General features: G+C 40.7%; 1 protein-coding gene across 1 annotated transcript; it reads left to right on the top strand.

Annotated features, from left to right (window-relative positions):
* Positions 1-5067: 5067 nt before the first annotated feature.
* Positions 5068-19697, top strand: LOC129723036 (uncharacterized). The gene is made up of 9 exons (XM_055676977.1): positions 5068-5918; positions 7020-7333; positions 7396-7984; positions 8047-9351; positions 9416-10145; positions 10232-13951; positions 14017-14613; positions 14676-15108; positions 18503-19697. The coding sequence occupies exons 1-9, from the start codon at positions 5353-5355 to the stop codon at positions 19201-19203; spliced, it is 8955 nt and encodes a 2984-aa protein (XP_055532952.1). The 5' UTR covers positions 5068-5352; the 3' UTR covers positions 19204-19697.
* The last annotated feature ends 15 nt before the right edge of the window (positions 19698-19712 follow it).

The raw sequence follows: 19712 nt of genomic DNA, 5'->3' as shown, positions 1-19712 counted from the left end.
TGATCTGAATTCACCTAACAGTGGATGTAACATTTAATTCCACACGATGAAAAATGGTTGCAAATAATATCTTATTTTTGCTATCATAAAATAAACTATGTTACAAAAAACCCTTCACTCATCTAGCAGTGTAGAATATGGGTTTCTAGGATTTAACATCAAATGGAACAACAACTAATCAGTTTTCAACCTAGATTGAACATTAATAAATAAATAAACAAAAATAATAAAACTTCATCATCTGAGCGATCTGGTTTTTATTAATACTCCTGAATAAATTCATAATAAATCGCTTTTACAGAATAGAGAGTTTATGCTGGAAAAAAGTGGGAGCGAATGAATTGTGTGAAAAAAGAAAGTTTCGTGTTCGAGTAGAAGCCGAAGCAGAACCAGCAGAACGCTTTCAAAATACTCTTTCTTCTTCATGCATTCCCCTGAGTAGCAGCAAGCACGCACCGACACGCAAAAACTCTTTTGTATTGCTACTCAGCGACTGTAAAAGTGTACGTCAGGAACTAGGAGCCCTCGACTAAAGTTGCTCGACTAGGAGGATTGCTTGAAAAACTGTGCACGAAAACGAAAATGCTTTCTTCATCTACCCGGTTTTGCTTCATGCACTGACTGCTGAACGTGGGGGAAGAATCTGTAAAGTATCGCATACTGGACTGCTTTGGTAAGTTTTTTTTATAGCAGTCCAATGCAAAACCAGCCGAAGCAAACCGCTACCGAAGTAATTTGTGCATATGACAAAGAAGACAGCGAGAAAGAACGAGAAATAGCTTGAATGGAGAATAGACCATTTTACGAAACGTTTCTGAACTCAATTCATGAATAAAATTTTGACAGAAAGCTCGGAACCGCTGACATAACGCACTCATTCAAAATCATTGAAAATCTGGCCACGTGGAATGTGGTTGGCCTCTTACACACTCAAATTTTGTGTTGGGGATGTATTAAAAAGGCACCTTCCATCTTGCTCCCCAGCATAGAACAATGAGCATTGAGGTATTCGTTTCCCTAATAAGGAAGTTTCTCGCTGCCACCGAGTAATGCTTTGTTTTTTAAAGTAATATAACTGCTTATAAGAGGCGAGATAAGATTTGACCAATTTACTAAAGTGCACCGAGACAAAATGGCAAATGAATTGGGTTGTTTAGCTAATCCAGTGTTCCTATATCATCTGAAAGAGCTGCGTTTTCTGAGCAAACGAATTTTAACTGATCGAAATCCGTTGTTTGACAGTTCGCCAATGTACTAACTATCATTCGAAGATTCCGAGCGGTTTTTATTTTTCATTTAAAAATCGAAACATAATGGTATACAAACAGTCTAATTTTACTTATGACTTTTTGCTACAAGTACCTTCTAAAGAAATCATGAGAATGAATTATGGATTAGTGGGTTTTCATATATGTTTCTAATAAAAATTTTAAGAGAATCTCATATAAGATGTTTTCCTAGATATATCCAGCTATTTACGCTACGCTAAAATGCGTGTTCGTAATATGCGAATCTCTCTGCTTACGTCAGTTTTGATATTTCTGAAGAATTGGTAATACAAATGTTGCCAGATACATTTTTCTTTTTGTTCTGTTAAATCCGAGGGAATGCCTTTTTCTATCCCTCGTTGTAAATTCGACAGAGTATAACATCGAAGATACAAAAACGTCAAACCCGATACGAAAACTAATCTGAGTAAAAACCTCTTCATAATTTAGATACGAGCTTTCCGTTCGAAAATATAAGGAACGGCAAGATTTTCGTATCTATACTTGTGTAGATACAGAAAAGAGCAAAAACATTACCATGTTTTTGCTCTTTTCTGTATCTACACAAAACGTTTCCATGTTGTACTCGATGTTATAACTCATAGCACACTCCCTTGGTTAAATCGAGCCACTGACATTCCTAAACCTGGGAGGGAGAAACGGATACGAAGCTGTGAGAGTGTCAAAAAAGAACCAGAGTGAGTTGTAAATTTGAACCAGGTAGCATCGTTTAGTAATAAGTATTGTTATAATTGAAATGTACCGCAGTGCTTCCAAAAATATTAAACGCAAACATTTGTTGTATTCATTGTAGTTTTATTAAAATATATAGGTTTATTTTTACGTGTAATGAACCCCAAAATAATAAAAAGGTTGTAAGCAATAAAGAATTTCATGACCTTTTAGTAGAATCCTTGTCATCGTACTTGATAAAACTCACGCTTTCTGGATTTACGGCTTAGACCAGATTTCATTTTAAATATAAAGAATCTCTGAACCAATTTTTGTTATATGTAACAATGATTTTTCAGCGGACCATGCACGCAATGAAATCAAACATATTTTCAAAAACATAATACAGGTATACCTCTATTTTACGCACATTCTCGTTTTTGAAATGTACGTAAAATCGAATTGTGCATAAAATCGAATCAAAATTTTTAATTTTTTTCATAACCCGAAATTAGCTTCTGTGATCGGAAATGTGCAAGAAAACATGTAAGGGATCATCCAATTAGTATGTAACGTTCGAAAGCGAGGTTGGACAGTTTGACAACACATAAAAACAATATTAAGGGTCCAAACAAGAGAGTGACATAGAAGCAGGGTCGAAGAAGGTAATTATTTGCGTTACGTAATTAATAGACGTTCTCTAATGTGCCGTGGGAAACTCACCCAGAACATATTCAAAATGCTTGAAAGGAATTACATAAAATAATGAACATGGGTGTGTGTATGCGTGTGTACGTGCGTATGTGTGTGTATGTGCGTATATGTGTGTACGTGTGTGTATGTATGTGTATGTGTATGTGTATGTATGTGTATGTATGTGTGTGTATGTGTGTATGAGTCAGGGGCGACTCGTCCATAGGTGCAACCGGTGCATTGCACACGGGGACGCCAGGCAAAAAATATATTTCAGTTGCAAATTTATGTCAATATTTTATTGATTTTTAGTTTCACTTTCAAATCGTAACGACTAGAATGACTTGCGTGATTGCGGACATGATTGTGATTACTTCCTCAAATTGCGATTTTCAAAATTTGTAGTTCAACAGGCAGATTCAAAAGCCACGAGTCGCCTCTGGTATGAGTGTATATGTGTGTATTTGTGTGTTTATGTGTGTGTGTGTGTGTGCGTGAGTACATGTGTAACTAATGCTGACCTCCATTGAAAACAGCTCCTCTATCTTGTAACAGTGCACTTTTATATATAAGTTTTAGTAAATTACTCCAGAAGAGATTGTGTGCGTACGACGCGTTAGACACGTATAAAAACTTAAAAAAGTTCGCCTTTTCGCAAAAGAGGTCTTGTTGTTACTGTCTGCCGATTTTCGGCAGATTTCCCAGTCTATATGGACGGATTCTTATTTGTGAACGATGTCTAAGTGGGGGTGCGTATAATCGAGGGTGTGTATAATCGAGGTATACCTGTAATTCCGCATTCGCTACCAGTTTCAAAAGACAAGGGTTTGAAAGGTTTTATCTAAAAATTATAGGAAAATATCATTTTTTGGGGTATTTTCAATGGGCTCTGTGAGTCGAATAACTGAATGCGATGCTGAACCAAGCCATGTAAAATATTCAAAATTAACCCTGCAAAATTAAAAAAAAATCATAGAAAAATTCCCACATCATCGAACAAAAATTGCAAAAAGTGAAAAAGAGTGGTTTCGTAGCTTACAAAATTTGAGCAACCTGAAAACATTTTTTTAGAAAATAGGAATGTTCTACAAAAATATTATAAATAACATTATCTTTCAATTTAGGGCGACCTTGACTTTTGCAACTTCGATTTTTTTTTGACAGCCTACTGGTTCCGCTACCCTGCTGTAAATTCTAGCTGGGAGCTTTCTCGATACGTTTCACAGACGAGTAACTCGAGTGAAAACCTGGTCAAAATTATTTTCGCTACTATTTAGCAATATTTTGGGTAATATGTAAGTAAGAAAGGAAAATAATTTTAATTTCATTCAATTATTGTTGACCTGAAACTCTGCTTAGAGCATGAAGCAGGGACGTATCAGGTATTTCATTTTTTCTAGTTCCCATGTACGCGTAAGCACTTGACGTCAAAATTTGTCAAAAACAACATTTTTCAAACGGGTCGCAAATATCAATCTGGACGTTACCGGATGAGACATTAACAAGGATGTGTTCGTGATAATATGGACTTCCATTCCTCCGAAGATTACATGATCGGATTCCGCGGAATTTGATAACATTTTTAATATTGAAAACGCTCGAAAATACATAAAAATCACTAATTTCGAAAAGTTCTTAAGAGTAGTTATAGTTTTTAATTTCGGAACGTCTATCAACCGTTTAACTAGAATTGAACACAAAGCTCGCCAAACATGTGAAAAGGGCCCATGTGCCATATGTAAACAAGCCAAATTTTCTTGTTTTTTGATTAATAGAAGTGAAATCTAGCCTTACTAAGATTCATTGATAAAAGAATTTACTCTGAATCAAACAATATGATTTGTACCGGTGGATTAAGCTTATATTCATTGAAAAACGTGAAATTGTGGCTTGTTTACATATGGCGCATGAACCCTTTTCACATGTTCAGCGAGAAAGAACTCATTTGCTGCAAAATATTGATCAATTGTCATTTGGCAAAAGTTGTCGGATGAATGATTCGATTCCCACAAAAATGCTTGAAAATTTGTCAAAGTTTACATCACTCTCAGCATATGTATATACCTGTATATACCGTTTAAAGTTAATCGTGCGATGGCTTTTCGTAAAGCCTTTATTCAAGCTGCAGAAAAATATATAGCGACACCAAAAAGCCTAAAAAAACTTTTTTCTCATTTTGGCCAGCTTTTTGTTCTGTTCCTCTGTGCGTTTGTAGCGCAAAAATTTACAGATGATTACAATGGTAATTCAAGTTTGAGGCACCCTTCAAAAAACGTTAAGTTCAAATTGTGATTTGAAACAAGGAAAGAATGTACATAGTCGTCTTTGTCAAGCAACGCTTGAACTACTCGTTTTGACAGTCTTGCGTTATATGACATTCGGTGCTGCCAACCGGTGCACGCACGAGCGAGAAAATAAAATGGTAAGACGGCAAAAAGTTTTTTGTGTGTGCCAGGTTCTTGCGAGAGTCGAGGAACAGAAAAAAAAACTTTTTTCTGCATTCTACGCCTACTTAGTTTAATGTGTGGAGAACTATTACTACTATTACTGGGTAAAGTAAAACAGGGTTCGAAAATTTCGTAAAATCGTGCGGATTCCGGTGAAACAACCGAAAAGGCACGGGGAAAAGTAGCGGAAAAATTCGCGACTCGCGACGACAGCAAAGTGTGGCCCGTGCGTATTGTGTGGACGGACAGTGTAGTGCGGTGCGGTAAAAAAGATGTCTTCTGTCCTCCTGCAAGAAGCCTCAACAGCAACGGCGACGCTCGAACTGTCAAATGGGAATCCCGGAAATCCTGTTGTGCAGTCCGTCTGCGGCGAGGACACTTTCTACTGGCAGTGCTCACTAGAGTCACTTGCACAGAAGGTGATTGTTGGCGATACGGTTGCTGCTGATGCAAAGAATAAAAAGAAGCAGCCTTCGTCTTCAGCACTGGAGGAAGAACAACATAAGGATGGGAAGCAGCAGTCAAGTGTTGGCAGCAGTCCGTGTCCAGTGGTGGCCACCGTTCCAAGCACCGCTTGTGACGCAGCAGAGGTTATCGACGATAATGAGCAATCGGAAGAAAGCTGCCAAGCTAGTGGTACAGGCGACCCGGAAACCGCAGATGCTGAAGAACACCAGCAGCAGCATGACTGCAATCTCTTTCGGCTGAGCTGCTGCTGTAGACCCTGTCTTAGCTATCGGGAAACTATTATACAACTGTTTGTGGAGGATTTCGAATATAATACGTTATGGGAACGGTTGCAGTTACTGATAAAGAAGTTCTACGATTTCATACCGGAGTGAGTATTCTCAACTTCATTGGAATTGGTTTTTCGCTCTGTTTTTCTACGGCGACATGTTATGTTGCGAATGCGGTGTTGCCAGTTTAAAATGTAAACAAAAGCAAATTCCAAAGAAGTATACCTAGTTTCTGCTTGATCGTTTTTGGTGGATTGCTGTTAACTTACTTTAAGTCCCTGGTAATAAAAATTTGTTTAAACCGTAGTTTCTGATTGTTCCACTGGAAGTTACACGATCAATCTTGCTTGCCATTGTGACAATAAGACAAAACTGTTTACCGTAAAACTAATAGTGCAGAGGAAATTGCACAATGCATTAACATGTCCTAGAGAATACAAAGAGAAAATCTAAAGTATCGGAATCTAATTAACCCCAGAAAGATAGTCTGCGTCAGTTTGACTTCTTGCTTTTAGTGACATTGCCATCTTCGTTCTCAAATAGTGCGAAAACGTTCCTGTTTTTTAAAAAATTGAATTCTGGTATTTGTTATGTGTCGATGTGTTAACACCGTATTGATCACTCATTATTGAATTTTAAACAAAAACTTGCATTTCAAATGATTCAAAATGCATGCATCAAATTCACGCCAAAATGAAACTATCTTTCTAGGGGTAACAATGATTAGTTTAAACAAATTCTCGCTTGACACAAGCACAAAACTCTTGTGTTCAGGTTTAATTGGCTTACTCCATTATATTCTGCCTTTTTATTTTTTTTACGTTTCATTGCAAAATTGCTGAAAACACGAAATTACGGTGTGTCACAAAATATCAGTTGTGACAGATGGTCATTGTAAACTGTCTATGAGGCTAATAGTATTTGACATTCATATTTCATAGTGACCATTACTTTTGTAACAAATTGTGTTTCTATCAATTATTACCTACTTTAAATGCCATTTGATATACCTACCAACAAATGCTATTGGATATACCAACGGGCTAACCATGAGGCAGCATATAAAATTTTTGATGATCTGCCATATCATTCGGTCGCCTCCAAAATTCCAGGGAAAATTAGCGCAAGGCGTTTTCCTTAACATAATCATAGTGATGGCTCATGGTGCGATGAAAAACTCATCAACTGTTGCTCTATTCCAGGCAAGATGACTCGCAATTGTATAGCCGTTATATTCAGCTTATGGACAAGTCGTCGCTCAAGTGGCTAACTGATGGACGGATCAACACGAAAAAGAACATACAGATTTCGTTGGGTTCCAATCTGCCGCTGTCGAACGAGATGACGTTTATTCTGGTGTTTAGCATGCTATACACGCGCGATCCGCATCAATTGTTTGAGTTGCTCTGCCTGCAGCTGCGATCGATTGTGCGGGCCTATAGTCAGGGTCTTCAGGATTTGATCATTGAGTCGAGCGATGGAGAGTTGCAATATAATCCCACGGAGCTGCTCAATTGTAAGTAATAGGAGAGTTGAACCGTCTAGATACTTACGCTTTTTTTTTACTATGGTTTACAGATATTCTCGACGGTTATGATAAACTTTGCCATTCGGCAAAAGCGTTGTCCCCACTACTGTTTGAGTTGCAGCGAGGTCACTTGCAGCAGTTTTCACTGACATGGTGTTTGATCAATAAACGTATGTATCAACGGTTTGTCTATCTCGAGGTGCAAAAGATCATTCCTGAGTGCATACTGAAGCTGAAGGAGCTGCTTTTTGATGACGAATATAAAACTATGGTTTACCGCTTTATTCAATTTGACGACGAGATGAATTCCACCTCGCAAATTTGGCGTGATGTTTGGTCGTTGTTGCATGATTATCACAAGGCGAAGGAAGATTCGGCCCGGAGAAAACGGATCAGTTCAGCACACTCGTTGCTGCTAGCCGTAAAGGAGTCGGAGTTTAACTTTAGTCCGGAAATTCAACGGCAGAAGGAGCGGCCCATTGTTGAGTGGCTTTCACTGGATGATCGCAATCTGGTGTGGCATTATGTGGTTCACAGTTTAAAAAACAAGTGGATTGCCTGCACCAATCCGAGGTTGACTGCTTCCATTGAAAACATTCAGTGTAGAAAGTGTAATTTTGCACTAGCAACACATTTCGTGTAAGTTGTCTACGGCCTGGTTAGGTGTGACTTCTCTAAATGTTTTCTTTTACGTTTTCTAGGGCATGCGAATGTCGTACTTGTTTTATCGCCGGTGGCACTTGTCTGGGTATATCCAAGGAGCAGTTGTACTGCGCCAAGTGTTCTTTCTTTAAAAAGTTGGACCGTGACTATCTGGACTACATTGGTGATTTTTTTAACAAACCTTTGTGCGAGAAACAATTGCATGAACGAAAGCAGCTCAACGGTATGGCTACTTCTTCACAGTCTTCGTCATCGTCAAGTTCGACAACGGAAATCGCTTTGCCAGATCTATCCGAGGGTCAACTCCCGTTGCGGTCGGAAGCAACATCTGGGGCTGCGGTAAAGGATGGATCCAGTTCGTCTGCCGTGGCCACCACTGTTTCGATGACCATGGCCTCAATAGATAACACTAGTCTTTATCATATTTCCTGGGCCATTTTCAAGCATTTGCCGGAACGGACTGCGTACACGTGGACGACCCTCGAACCTAAGAGATTTTGCATTTTTCAGGGTGAACCATGCAAAATTAATGCATGCCGCGTAGCAATTAACATAATTGCAATGCTATATCCGCTGAATTTGTCGAAATTTCTCATAAAATCCTATCATCCATTAAAGGAAGAGGAACGCAGAAAGATGGCCGAGAATTGGAACATAGATGTTAAAAATTTTATGCAGCGATTCTGCGACGACATCAACAAACGTTGGCGAACGGAAGTCGCCGATCGGATTCACCCATTGCATTTCCTCGATCTACTCTGGGAGTCCGATGATTCCGAATCGACACTACTCAGTGACATGGCATCGGCGTTTGCCGAATGGTTTCTCATTGATTTCCAATTTCCGCAGCGTAATGTAATCTATCAGTATTTCACCAAGTTCTTTTTGGCGAAAGGTACCGATATTGAGTTCGACATGAAGTGCTTTGAGAGTGTCAGTGGATCTCGATTGTTCAATTGGAGCACACCAGCATCTCCATTGCGGCAAATGATTGCTGACGATATGCAGAGTAAATTGTTGGGTGTTAACTGGAGTACGATTCTGCCAGAGGAGGCCTTAGCGGCTATAAATGGTGATGACTTGACGGTTGCATCGGCCAAGCTAGAGGCTGTTGCTCCGGGAAGTGTACTGTTGGCGACGGCAACCACGACTGTCTCTAGTCCAACTTCGGCGGCGATGGCTGCCGCTGTGATCGAGCCAATCGTAAAGCTTTGCTCCGACGACGGTTCCATCTGCAAGGACTGCAAGGAGTGTTTCACTGACACGGTTACCAAGTCGGAGATTTTCGAAAAGGAAATCAAAAAACCATTGGTTGAGGCACTCAAACTTGCAGCTAGTAATAAGTGAGTACTTCTTTCAACCAACATTGTACTGTAATAAACGCTTCAAATTTCAAATTTTTTCCAGAATTCTTGAAACGGAGCTCAAGACACTGCAAAAGGAACACAGTATGTTAAAAGATATGGTGCGAGATTTGGAGCAAATTCATGAGCAGAAACATAGTTCCGTTAATCAGCAGTGTATAAGTGACAGCAGTTGTAGTACCAATAATCACAGCGGTACGAATCACGGTTGCAACGCTGCAAGCAACAACATTAAACCGACAAACACAGCTAAGAGCATTGAAACTACTAGTAGTACGGTTCCGAAGTCGACTGTTGCCAATGGTGGTAGTGGTTCCCATTCGACTGTACCCGGTGGTAGTGCTTCAACGTCAAGTGTGAAATCAACCGTCAGCAGTCCGGCAAAGGCTATGCTGAATCAAGCAACCAATACTCCATCCAAACCTCCAACTCTCCAGCAACAAGCTGCTACGAAAACTAACCAATTGGGAATGCCTTCCAAAGCTACAACGGTTGGGGCAAATTCTTCTGTAGTAGCCGCAAATGTCACTGGGAAAGTTAATACTAAGGCAACCAGTACTCAGGTTGTAGCTACTGCTGCTACGGGAGGAACAACTTTGACACCACCAGTGGCAACCCCCTCTACGAGTACTAGTGGCAGCAATCCACACGTTATCCAGTCCAAGGAGGAGCACAAGAAGACTTGTCACCGTGGTGGTGCGAACGGAAGCGAAAAGGGAGACGGTTCCTGTGTTTGTTACTATTGTACTCTCTTCGGGCAAAGTGTTTGTTTGGTGAGTAATGTCGTTTGTGGGATTGTGGGATTTGTGCTATATTACCCTTGAAGCAAACTAATTATGATTTCCGTTGCTTTTTTCAGGAATGTAATCACAACCAGCGAACGAACGAAACTCGCGATCGATTGCGAAAGAAAATAAAGCAGTTACAAAGTAACAAAGACAATCAGCAGCTTAAATCGTTGAATCTGAAAAACATCAAAATTCCTCCGGGTGGTCTGCTGAAGAAAATCAACACAAACAAGAGTAACTCGACGAATGTGGTCACGAACAACAACAACGGGGCCGCTAATGGTTCCAGCGCAACAGTTCCTACGATCACAAAGGAGTCGATCACGTCCAAGGTAGAAGCAATGAGAAATAGCAACCAGAAGATGCCTTCGATAAACCCGTCGGTGACTGGTGGGCTGGCAGCAGCTAACGCAAAAATTCCAATGGTGTCCGCTCCCTTATCAGTGGCGAAAGGCAGTTTACCCGGTGCTAAGGGTGCTGCTAGCGGAAAAGATGCCGTTCAGCATTTATCATCACAACAGCAACATCAAAAATCTGCTGCAAATGGTGTGGAGACACTAAAGAACCCTCCGCCTCCGCCCATGATTGAGGAAAAATCGCTTGACGATATCCTACGGTTTATCGAAGGCGATGATGACGATGACAAGAGCTCAAATAACAAGAAAGCAACCAAAAAAGTCAAGCAGAAGCAAAAGAAGCAGGAGCTAAAGAAAATCACTGAACTTGGAGAGCTAAGCCAAAAATTTTCCGAATTTCATCTGGAAGAACAAAAGGCTCAGAAAAGGCTACAGTTCCAGCAAAATCTGAAAAAGAAAGACAAAAAACAGTTGCTGGAAGATATCAAAGCGTTCGAGGCGAAAAAGGTGCAGCTGCAGACAGACATCAGTAGTCTTGTGTCGAGCATCAAGGACAATAATCCTGAGTTTAATTTCAAACTTGATGGTAGCACAGATCAAAGCGGTGAAAGCGCATCGGTTTCGAAGGGGAAACACGAACAACAAGCTGTAAAACAGTCGAAGTCAGTCCCTTCAACGGTTGATAAACCACAGCAGATGCCTGCCAAGTTGCAACAGAACATAAATCTTCTACAGCAACAAAAGCAACGTCAACAACAGCAGCTTATCCAACAGCATCAGAAATCGCCACAACATCCGCAACAACCGCAGCAACAACATTCTCAAGACAATGTCAGCATAGATTCCACACGTAGGATGGTAACCATAAAGCGAACTTTTCTACCACATGCAGAGCCACAGGTTACCGTGACCGCGAAGGGACCTTCTCCGGATAAGGATCAGCTGCTATATACATTTATTAACGGACAGTTAGTGCCTCCAGAACCAGTTACTACGTCAACCAGTGGCAAAGGAAATGTTTCGCAAACGGCAGGAAAAAAACAGCAACAACAAGAGATACAAAATCAACTCAACCGAATGAAGATGAAGATGGCGTTCAATGATGCTAAGCAGATCAGTGATATGATTGTAAAAAGTCAATTTACGAACGACACCGACGTTTGGATTACAGAACGATTGCTGAAGCTTAGTCTGAAAGAACAGTCCCAGCAGCAGCAGTCGATGCGGGAAATTGACGAACTGATGCAGAAGATACAACAGCAACAAAATGGTAACGCAGATAGGAAAAAGAATACAGAAGATATTGTCTTGCTGACCAACAGGCTGTCCGAAAAGCTGGCACAGATTAGAAGCAAGGCGAAGAGTTCAGTGAGTGAAGCACAAGCGAAAGCTGCATCTCAAATGTTGCAGAAGATTGTGCAGAAACTAGAAGTCGAATCAACCGGAGCAAGTGGTACGGACAGCGAGAGCTCAAAGAAAAAGAAAAAGAAGAAAAAACAGGATAAGGTCGCGGATGAGTTAGATGAGATCGATAAAATAGTTGCTTGGCTAGATGAGCTTCAAGTTGGCACAGAACAGAAGAAAGTCGACAAAAAGCAACCGGTGGAGAAGGCTTTGGGTAAGGTTTTAAATCGCAAGCTCAGTAAAGAATCAATAAGCTCGAGTGGCAGTGCTCAGAAAGCTAAAGATACGAAAGATCTGAAAGCGAAAACAAAACCTAAGCCTGAAGAGGGTAAAGAACAATTGAAGAAAGAGAAGGAAGTACTCCCAAAGAAATCATTGCCTCGCAAAAAAAGTGAGGTTTACATCGATCCGGAGTTTGACAATAACGCATTCAAGTTACTAAATTTGGACGACACCGAATCGGCAGATGAGGAAGATGAATTACAGGAAGTTGAAGCAGCTCAACCGGTTATTAAAGAACGGCCGAAGTCACCATTAAGGCCATTAACGCCACCCTCACCGAAAATTGAAGTGCCGAAACGGCCACCAACGCCCCCAGATCCAATACAGCCAGTTGTAGTTAGTAGCAAAAAAGCTACTAAAAAGAAGAACGAAAAACTGAAGGAGCTGCCCAAAGTTCAACCTGCAACTTTGATCAAGGATGGTAAACAGATCAAAAACAAGGAAAATCTTGCACCACCAACCGTGCAATCTGTTTCGAGAAATTCCAGAAACAACACCGGAAACGCAACGAATGTTCAACAACCTAATGGTAAAAAACCTGCCGCTGCCGTTTCTGTTGCAGTAGTTCAACCTCCAGACAAATTAGGACAGGACAATCCGGCTCTCTCTAAACGCAAAAAGAAGCTCCAACAAAAGCAACAAGAACAGCAGCATTCCAAGGGGAATACACAGCCTAAACAGCAAAAGAAACAGCCACAACAGCCGCAAACTAATTCAAGTAATGTTCGACAGATTGACAAAACAATCAAAACTGCTGATCGTTTGGTCAAGTCTTCTAACGATCGACGGTCGAAGGTTAATATTGGTGCTGATACTACATTGGAATTGATAGGTGAATCAGTTACGACTCCGCCGACCCAGTCAACGGGTCGAGGAAGTGGCCTGCCGACGAAGATTCCGAATACTTTTCCACCGGGCGACACCTCGTTCGGGGCAAGCATTATGGATCAGTTGAGTCGAGGTATACGCGTTGAAGGGCTACAGCTGCCTCCTGGTATTACCCTAACGCGTGTAGATGCAGCTCAGGCTGAAGCCATCAAAGCCAAGCGTGAATCGATCAAGAAAATTTGTGAGCCAATGCAAACGGTACAATCAGAACCGCCAGTTCCTCCAGTTTCGTCTCAGATAATGATGGGAGTTCCCGGCGGTGTTGTACCAGGGATGCTTATGATGAACCCAATGATGGCACAGCCAAACGCTCCCGGCAAAGATGCTGTCATTATGGTCGAAACCCATAAACTAAAAAGTAATTCCGTTGGTGACAATGAGAAAAAGCCGAGTAAGAGAAACAAACGAAAGAATAGAAACAAAAACAAGCAGGATGCATCGAAAGATGGTCAGTCGCGCTCGGAGGGTGGTAAAAATTCTAAAAATAACTTTGTTACCCTACGGAATCCGATGTTTCAAGGTGCTCCCCAGCGGGGTGGTGCTGCTCCAAATGACCCGACGGCAGCAGGTGCCCGCTCTACCCTAGGGTATGACCAACCGGCAACCATTTTTAAGAATGACAACGGAATGTTTACCATACGTAATCCGGCTTTGCATCAGGCTTTATCTGGAGGTGTGCCACCTTCAACCAGTGGGTTCAGACCATTCAACACCAACTACCTGGTGGAGAACGGAATCTTTCCTCCAACCGGTGCGACTAATGCCGCAACGGCTAACTATTTCCAGCAGCAGCAGCAGCATCAACAACAGCAGCAACAGCTTGCCGGTAACCTGATGCCAACGGTAGCTTCGAGTAATTCGGTAATTGTGTGAAAGTGTATTGTTTGTTACAGTTGTCGACATCATCCTTTCTTGTTTTCTTGCAGAACGCATTTTCAGCAGCAGTGGAACCACCACGCAAGTATAGCTCCGCAATTGGCAGTGAAATGAAAAATGCTCAAAAGCAGAAGCAACAGCATCAGCAGCAGCAACAGCATCATCCACACCCGCTTCACAGCTCGTGGCAGCAGTTGAACGGTTCAGTTCCGTCGCAAACCGCCGATTCGTATAACCCGCTCTCATTGGGACCGAATCCGAATCCACGATGTTATTCACCCTTCGAAAGTTTGCAGTATGGGTTAACAGGAAGCCAGGATTACATGAATCCACAAAGCCCATCAGCTGGCTTTTTCCCGCTCAGTTCTCCTTCAACTATGAGTGCAATCGGATCCGAGCGGTCACAAGCAAGAGCACATGCGGCCGCTGTCATGTCTTCTACCGCCAATAATCCTAGTTGTCGAAGGCTTTTTGGTGCTCCGAGCGGTGCACCGATTGGTGGCAGCTGTGCTAATACACATTGCTGTGACGATTCGTCGGGATCGTTTTACGATGGAATGGGCAGCGGTTGTTCTCCCTCAAACCACAAATATGATGACTTGTCTTTTTTGCAAAATCTGCAACCCGGTCAAAGGTTGAATAGTGAGGTGATTGTCTTCTTTCTTTTATTAGTCGAATATTTGTTCAATTTTGCTGTTTCATATTACAGGTAACGATTCACAATATTAACGAATCAAAGTTTCTACGGCAACAGGGGCAGAACTTGACCAACGACATCGAGATTACACGAATACCTGCACCAGGTACTTCCGTCTCATCATCTGGTTATAGTCATCCGCCACAGCCACAAACTTTACCGCATACACTGCTGATGTCGCCAGTCGGTTCCACCATCAGTAGCGATGCGACACCAGCAATGTCGACAGTTTCTTCGATCGCCGGTGGAACGCCGGTGGGTGCAACAAATGCAGCCCAAGCGGCCAATCTGCTTGCACTGAACGATATCGAAACTACCCTATTTCTGCAAAAATACCATCAACAGCAATTACAGCTTCAGCAGCAGCTTCAACAGCAAATGCAGCAACTTCAGCTGCAACCCCTCAGCCGGCAGCAACAGCAGCAGCTGATTGGAGAATATGGAGGTCAGTGAACGATTTTTTTATGTGAAATAATGTTGTTTATTATTGTGCTGTATCAATTTTCAATTAAATGTTTTTATGTTTTCATTATCGATCAAGCAGATTCCATTGTTGGTTGTACTAAATACAATGCTGTTTTGATTTAATGCGACCTGTCCAAAACCTTGTGTAACTTTGGAGTCACATGTTGAGAATCGAAACGTTAGGGTCCAACTGATTTCAGTTTATTTGTAAATACACTCAAATAATTTTGTTTTCTCATAATCATAATGTGACAACGCAAAAAAAAATAATAAAATCTAACAGAAGCTTTTTTACGCACACAGAATTGTAATTGTTATTTCTTATAATAGTTTCTGTTCCTTTAGTATGTTGACTGTGGACTGAGGCTACGATCAACTTCTTTAAGCTTCAAGGGTCCTAACGGCCAGTTTTCAACACTAAGATATCGTTATATCGACCACTCGCCTTGTCACCTCTGTTCTCTTTGTAATTATGATGCAGTGTGGAAGATCACTACACAATAGAGTGCCAATAAAAATCGATTTTTAGAATATCGTTTAGCGATAGGGCTCAAAAAGTTTCGTCTTCTCGAAAAAAGCCCCCATGCAAAATTTCAGCTCGATCGGACATCGGAAACACGTGCCTCAAAGCGGTTAAAGTTTCACGAAAAAAATTTCGATGAAAATAATACATGAAATTGCCGAAATCGATTTTTTTTAGATGCCATACTGGCGGTACTCGCTTATTCGTCCTATATTGATTTTTGTCACTTTTAAGTTATCATCGGAAATTGACTCAATTGTTTTCTTTTGTATGAAAAAACATGTACCAAGTGGAGATATTCAGAGAGAGAGAGAGAGAGAGAGATAAGTGATGAAAAAAAACCGTCAATTTGGCAACTAGGTTTCACATGTCAGAGGTGCCAGATCTCTTCTCAAAGCGCAATTATATCTTTCGACTCGTATAACTGATTTTGACGGTGGAAGTCACGTGTTCCCGATGTCCGATCGAGCTGAAATTTCGCATGGCGACTTTTTTCGAGAAGACGAAACTTTTGAGCCCTACCGCTAAGAAATATTCGAAGGTCAATTTTTCATGCATCTCATTGGCACTCTACTACACAATTTACAAACGAGTTGCGTCTTGTCGCGTGTTGTTTGTTTTTGTCTGATAGTATTTACTGTTGTAGTGTTTTTAAGTGTTTATTTTTGAGAATTTTGGTACTATGTATTTCGTGAATAAATGATTTAACTTCCTTCAATAAATGGCATTTTGCGCCTACTCGCAGGTTGTGAAGTACGTTGTTAATATTAGCCTAACAAGCAGGTCGTCCTATGTATTCGAATTCCGACTCGGGAGAGAGATTGATGGTTAGACCAATAGGAAGGATCGTAGCGCCTACAATGTCCAATAAACAGGCTTTGCAAATAAATGGCACTGCAGTTTGGAGATGTTTTACATTATGACTGCAGTCAGTGTTAGTGTATCTAATTGTCTAGTAAATATCTAATCATTGAAAAATATCCAATCTTTATGATGGAAAACTATACGAACTGTGTTAAGTTTTTTTGCGAAGCAGGTAGTATATGCTATATACAGGGTGTTCAATAAGTTCGAATACAACCTGTATATTCTGTGTATTGGTATTGGTGTTAGCTTCAGCCTCATATCGTCCGAGCAAGAAAACTCAAAAATTGACGTTTTGAGAAAAAACTGTTTTGTGATGACGATTCAAATGCCATTTTTAATGACTCAGATTTCCAGAAAACCCATCCATATCATATCAGGCCTGTTATGGTAACAAAAAAATCAACAAAAAGTCGAGTTATCTAATTTTAGCACACAACACACTTGTTCTACGTTCTACGTATATCTGGAGAACAAATCCCAGTACGGTTGTGCGCTTCATACGAAGTATAATACCGGACTGGACTAATGCTATTGGCCAGACTTTAACGACCACTTCCAATAGTGATACGTTATCCTGATTAAGCAAAATTAAAAAGGGGGAATATGTCACAAAATATCAAAACATTGGTCGCAGTGACGAAAATACCCAACACGGAAAAAAAATCTAGTTTTGTAGTTGAATGACAGCATTTTTTCTTACTATCGTGTTTTAACGAGTTTATGATATGTTTTAGAGCTCGACGAGATAAATATAATGCCATACTTAACTCAAAATCGACAAATTTCGAGTTATCCAGTTCTAGCATTAAGGGGACGATATATTGCAACAACCGCACAATGTTATTAATAATCAACTGTGGGTGACGACGTTAATCTCCCCGTCCCACATAAACGTCTCGCGGTTCTAGAGCGCCGCGTCGGTGATGGTTAAGGGACGTATCCAGGCGTCGGAAGCTCCCCAATTTAAAAAGCTTATTTCTAAAATTTGGGACGAGATAGACCAGGAACGTGACGCGTGCGATTTTTTTTTTTTTTTGAAAAACGTTTCAAGCCCGTCATACAAAGGGAGGAGGGGGTTAGGTTCCCACCTAACATGTCGTAAACACTACTGCAATGAAAATTGATCCAGGAAAGAATATCTTGTATTTAATTTCGTTAACACATTTTTTAAGTGTATTCGAACTTATTGAACACCCTGTGAAACGGGCGTAACGGAAGGTGATAGGGCATTGGGTTTAGGAGAATATATCTTCCCAGTAGTTCATTAGAATAGAACGTCATTTTGAAAACTGGGAAATTGTGGATTGAGTCCCGTCTGGATGAGGTATATTTTTCCTAAGCCTAAGTTACATTTTCCAGTTCACGTTCATTTGCGTAGGTATTTCAAAAACTACATGCATTGCATATTCCACAGAAAAAAATTAAATTTAAATTTAGAAAATATAATAATAAATTGCCCGAAAATCAGAGACCGGAGTAAGAAGAATCGAAATAAAATAAACATCAACAATAAGCCATTTTAACAATGATGCGTAACGCGTGTCTTAAAATTTCAATTTAACAAAATTTAAAAGCAGAAGAAAATCACAGAACGTTCAAAGTATGAGAAAACCGGAATGAGGTTTGTAAATAAAAATAAAATTCTGAAAGCCTCTCTAATAAAAAAATAAAATTAACTAGCTTACAAACAAATGATAATAAAAGCTCATGCAAATAAAGTAGAAAAACATGTTGAATATAAACGGCAATATCACCAAACTGTGCAAAAGAAAATAAAAATGGAGAAATATAAAATAAATAAAGAACACACACATATAAAATAAATAAAGAACACACACATCTAATTCACTATAGTAGCAGTGAATATAAGCCCATTGGTTCGGATAGTATGTGCCTCTCAGCTGTGAATTTAAATTTAATTTAAATTTTTTTCAACATTGTTGGTTTTTGTAAAATCGCATCTCAATTTTATTTATCATTGCAGAAAACATCTTTGCACCAAATCAAATGGTCAATCTGAACGAGTTGGAATCGGAGGAGCGTGATATTGAATCTTTCAAACGGTTCAATTATTACTTCGATCCCCCGAAGAACAAACCCAAAATCAATTTGAATGTGAAGGATATTGTGGCGAATAATAAGAAACCAGGCAGTGGCACTGCCTGTAGCAGCAACCACGTGGCCTCCAGTGGCGGCAGCAGCAGCAGTAGCAGTATCAGCAACGATAACAACCCTGGTGGCGTTAGCATAGGGGAAGACATCCAGCCGATTCGGCCGCAGGCACCCATCGGGACACCCTCTCAAAAAGGTCTCCATCAGCAGCAGAGTACGCCTGTGTCATCGGTTGGCACGGGTGTCTCCACCATGCTCTATCCGGCAACCTCGGACAGTCCGGCCTCGTCAGCGTCAATCTTCGATGGAATTTCGTCGTCGATGAGTAGCCATGCACACTCTTGTGATGATTTGTACAACGATTTGCTCACCACGACGGGCAATCTGAGTTTAAATTTGAATTTGAACCTTACCCAGCTGCAGCAATCCAACTCGGACCCTATAGCATACGATAGTTTTGGCATGGGTGGCGGGGCACCCAGTTTGAGCAGCGTTGGTAGTTCCTCCACCGGTGGAGGCGGAGGGGCAAAACCCTCGACCAATGAGCTGACTCAAAGTATTATCAGCAATTGAAAATGTGATCAGTAGTGAATTTTCCTGCCAGGTTCAGGTTTGTAAAAATTGTGCTTAAGCGTTACGTAAGCTGCTTACGTAGCAAGCTGAAATGATCCGATCAACCAACCAACATTTTATCAAATATTGTCAAAGTTGCCTTCAAACAGAAGTGCCATAGATTTCCTCCCCAAAACAGAAAACACAACAACAAAACAGTTAATTATCGGATGCACGAGCAAACCTGTATCAGGTAATGGGAACATTCTCCTAACAAATGGGATAACAATTGCACACGACAGAAATTTTGACTGCCACTATATAAAAAAACGGATCCACGCTACCCCATTCAAGCAAGAAGAAGGGGGCCCATTGTGTCACAGATTAGTAAGATTTAGTATCTTCAAACAAAAGAAAAAATGTTAAAGCTTGTCTCCTCCCGTGAGAGGTTAAACAGTACAGCAGTAATCGTCGGTCAAACGAATCTATTAAACAACACCACATACCAACTTGAAGCTTGTCTGTTTTAC

This window comes from Wyeomyia smithii, chromosome 1 (assembly GCF_029784165.1).
Source record: "Wyeomyia smithii strain HCP4-BCI-WySm-NY-G18 chromosome 1, ASM2978416v1, whole genome shotgun sequence".
Taxonomy (NCBI): Eukaryota; Metazoa; Arthropoda; class Insecta; order Diptera; family Culicidae; genus Wyeomyia; species Wyeomyia smithii.
The sequence above is the reverse complement of the archived record's forward strand: the minus strand, read 5'-3'. Positions and strand labels throughout refer to the sequence as shown.

Bases quoted from the DNA above. Each gene is read 5' to 3' on its own strand.
- LOC129723036 (XM_055676977.1), top strand. From the start codon at position 5,353: ATGTCTTCTGTCCTCCTGCAAGAAGCCTCAACAGCAACGGCGACGCTC. The intron at 7,985-8,046 runs GTAAGTTGTCTA...TACGTTTTCTAG, and splicing joins GCACTAGCAACACATTTCGT to GGCATGCGAATGTCGTACTT. The intron at 9,352-9,415 runs GTGAGTACTTCT...AATTTTTTCCAG, and splicing joins AAACTTGCAGCTAGTAATAA to AATTCTTGAAACGGAGCTCA.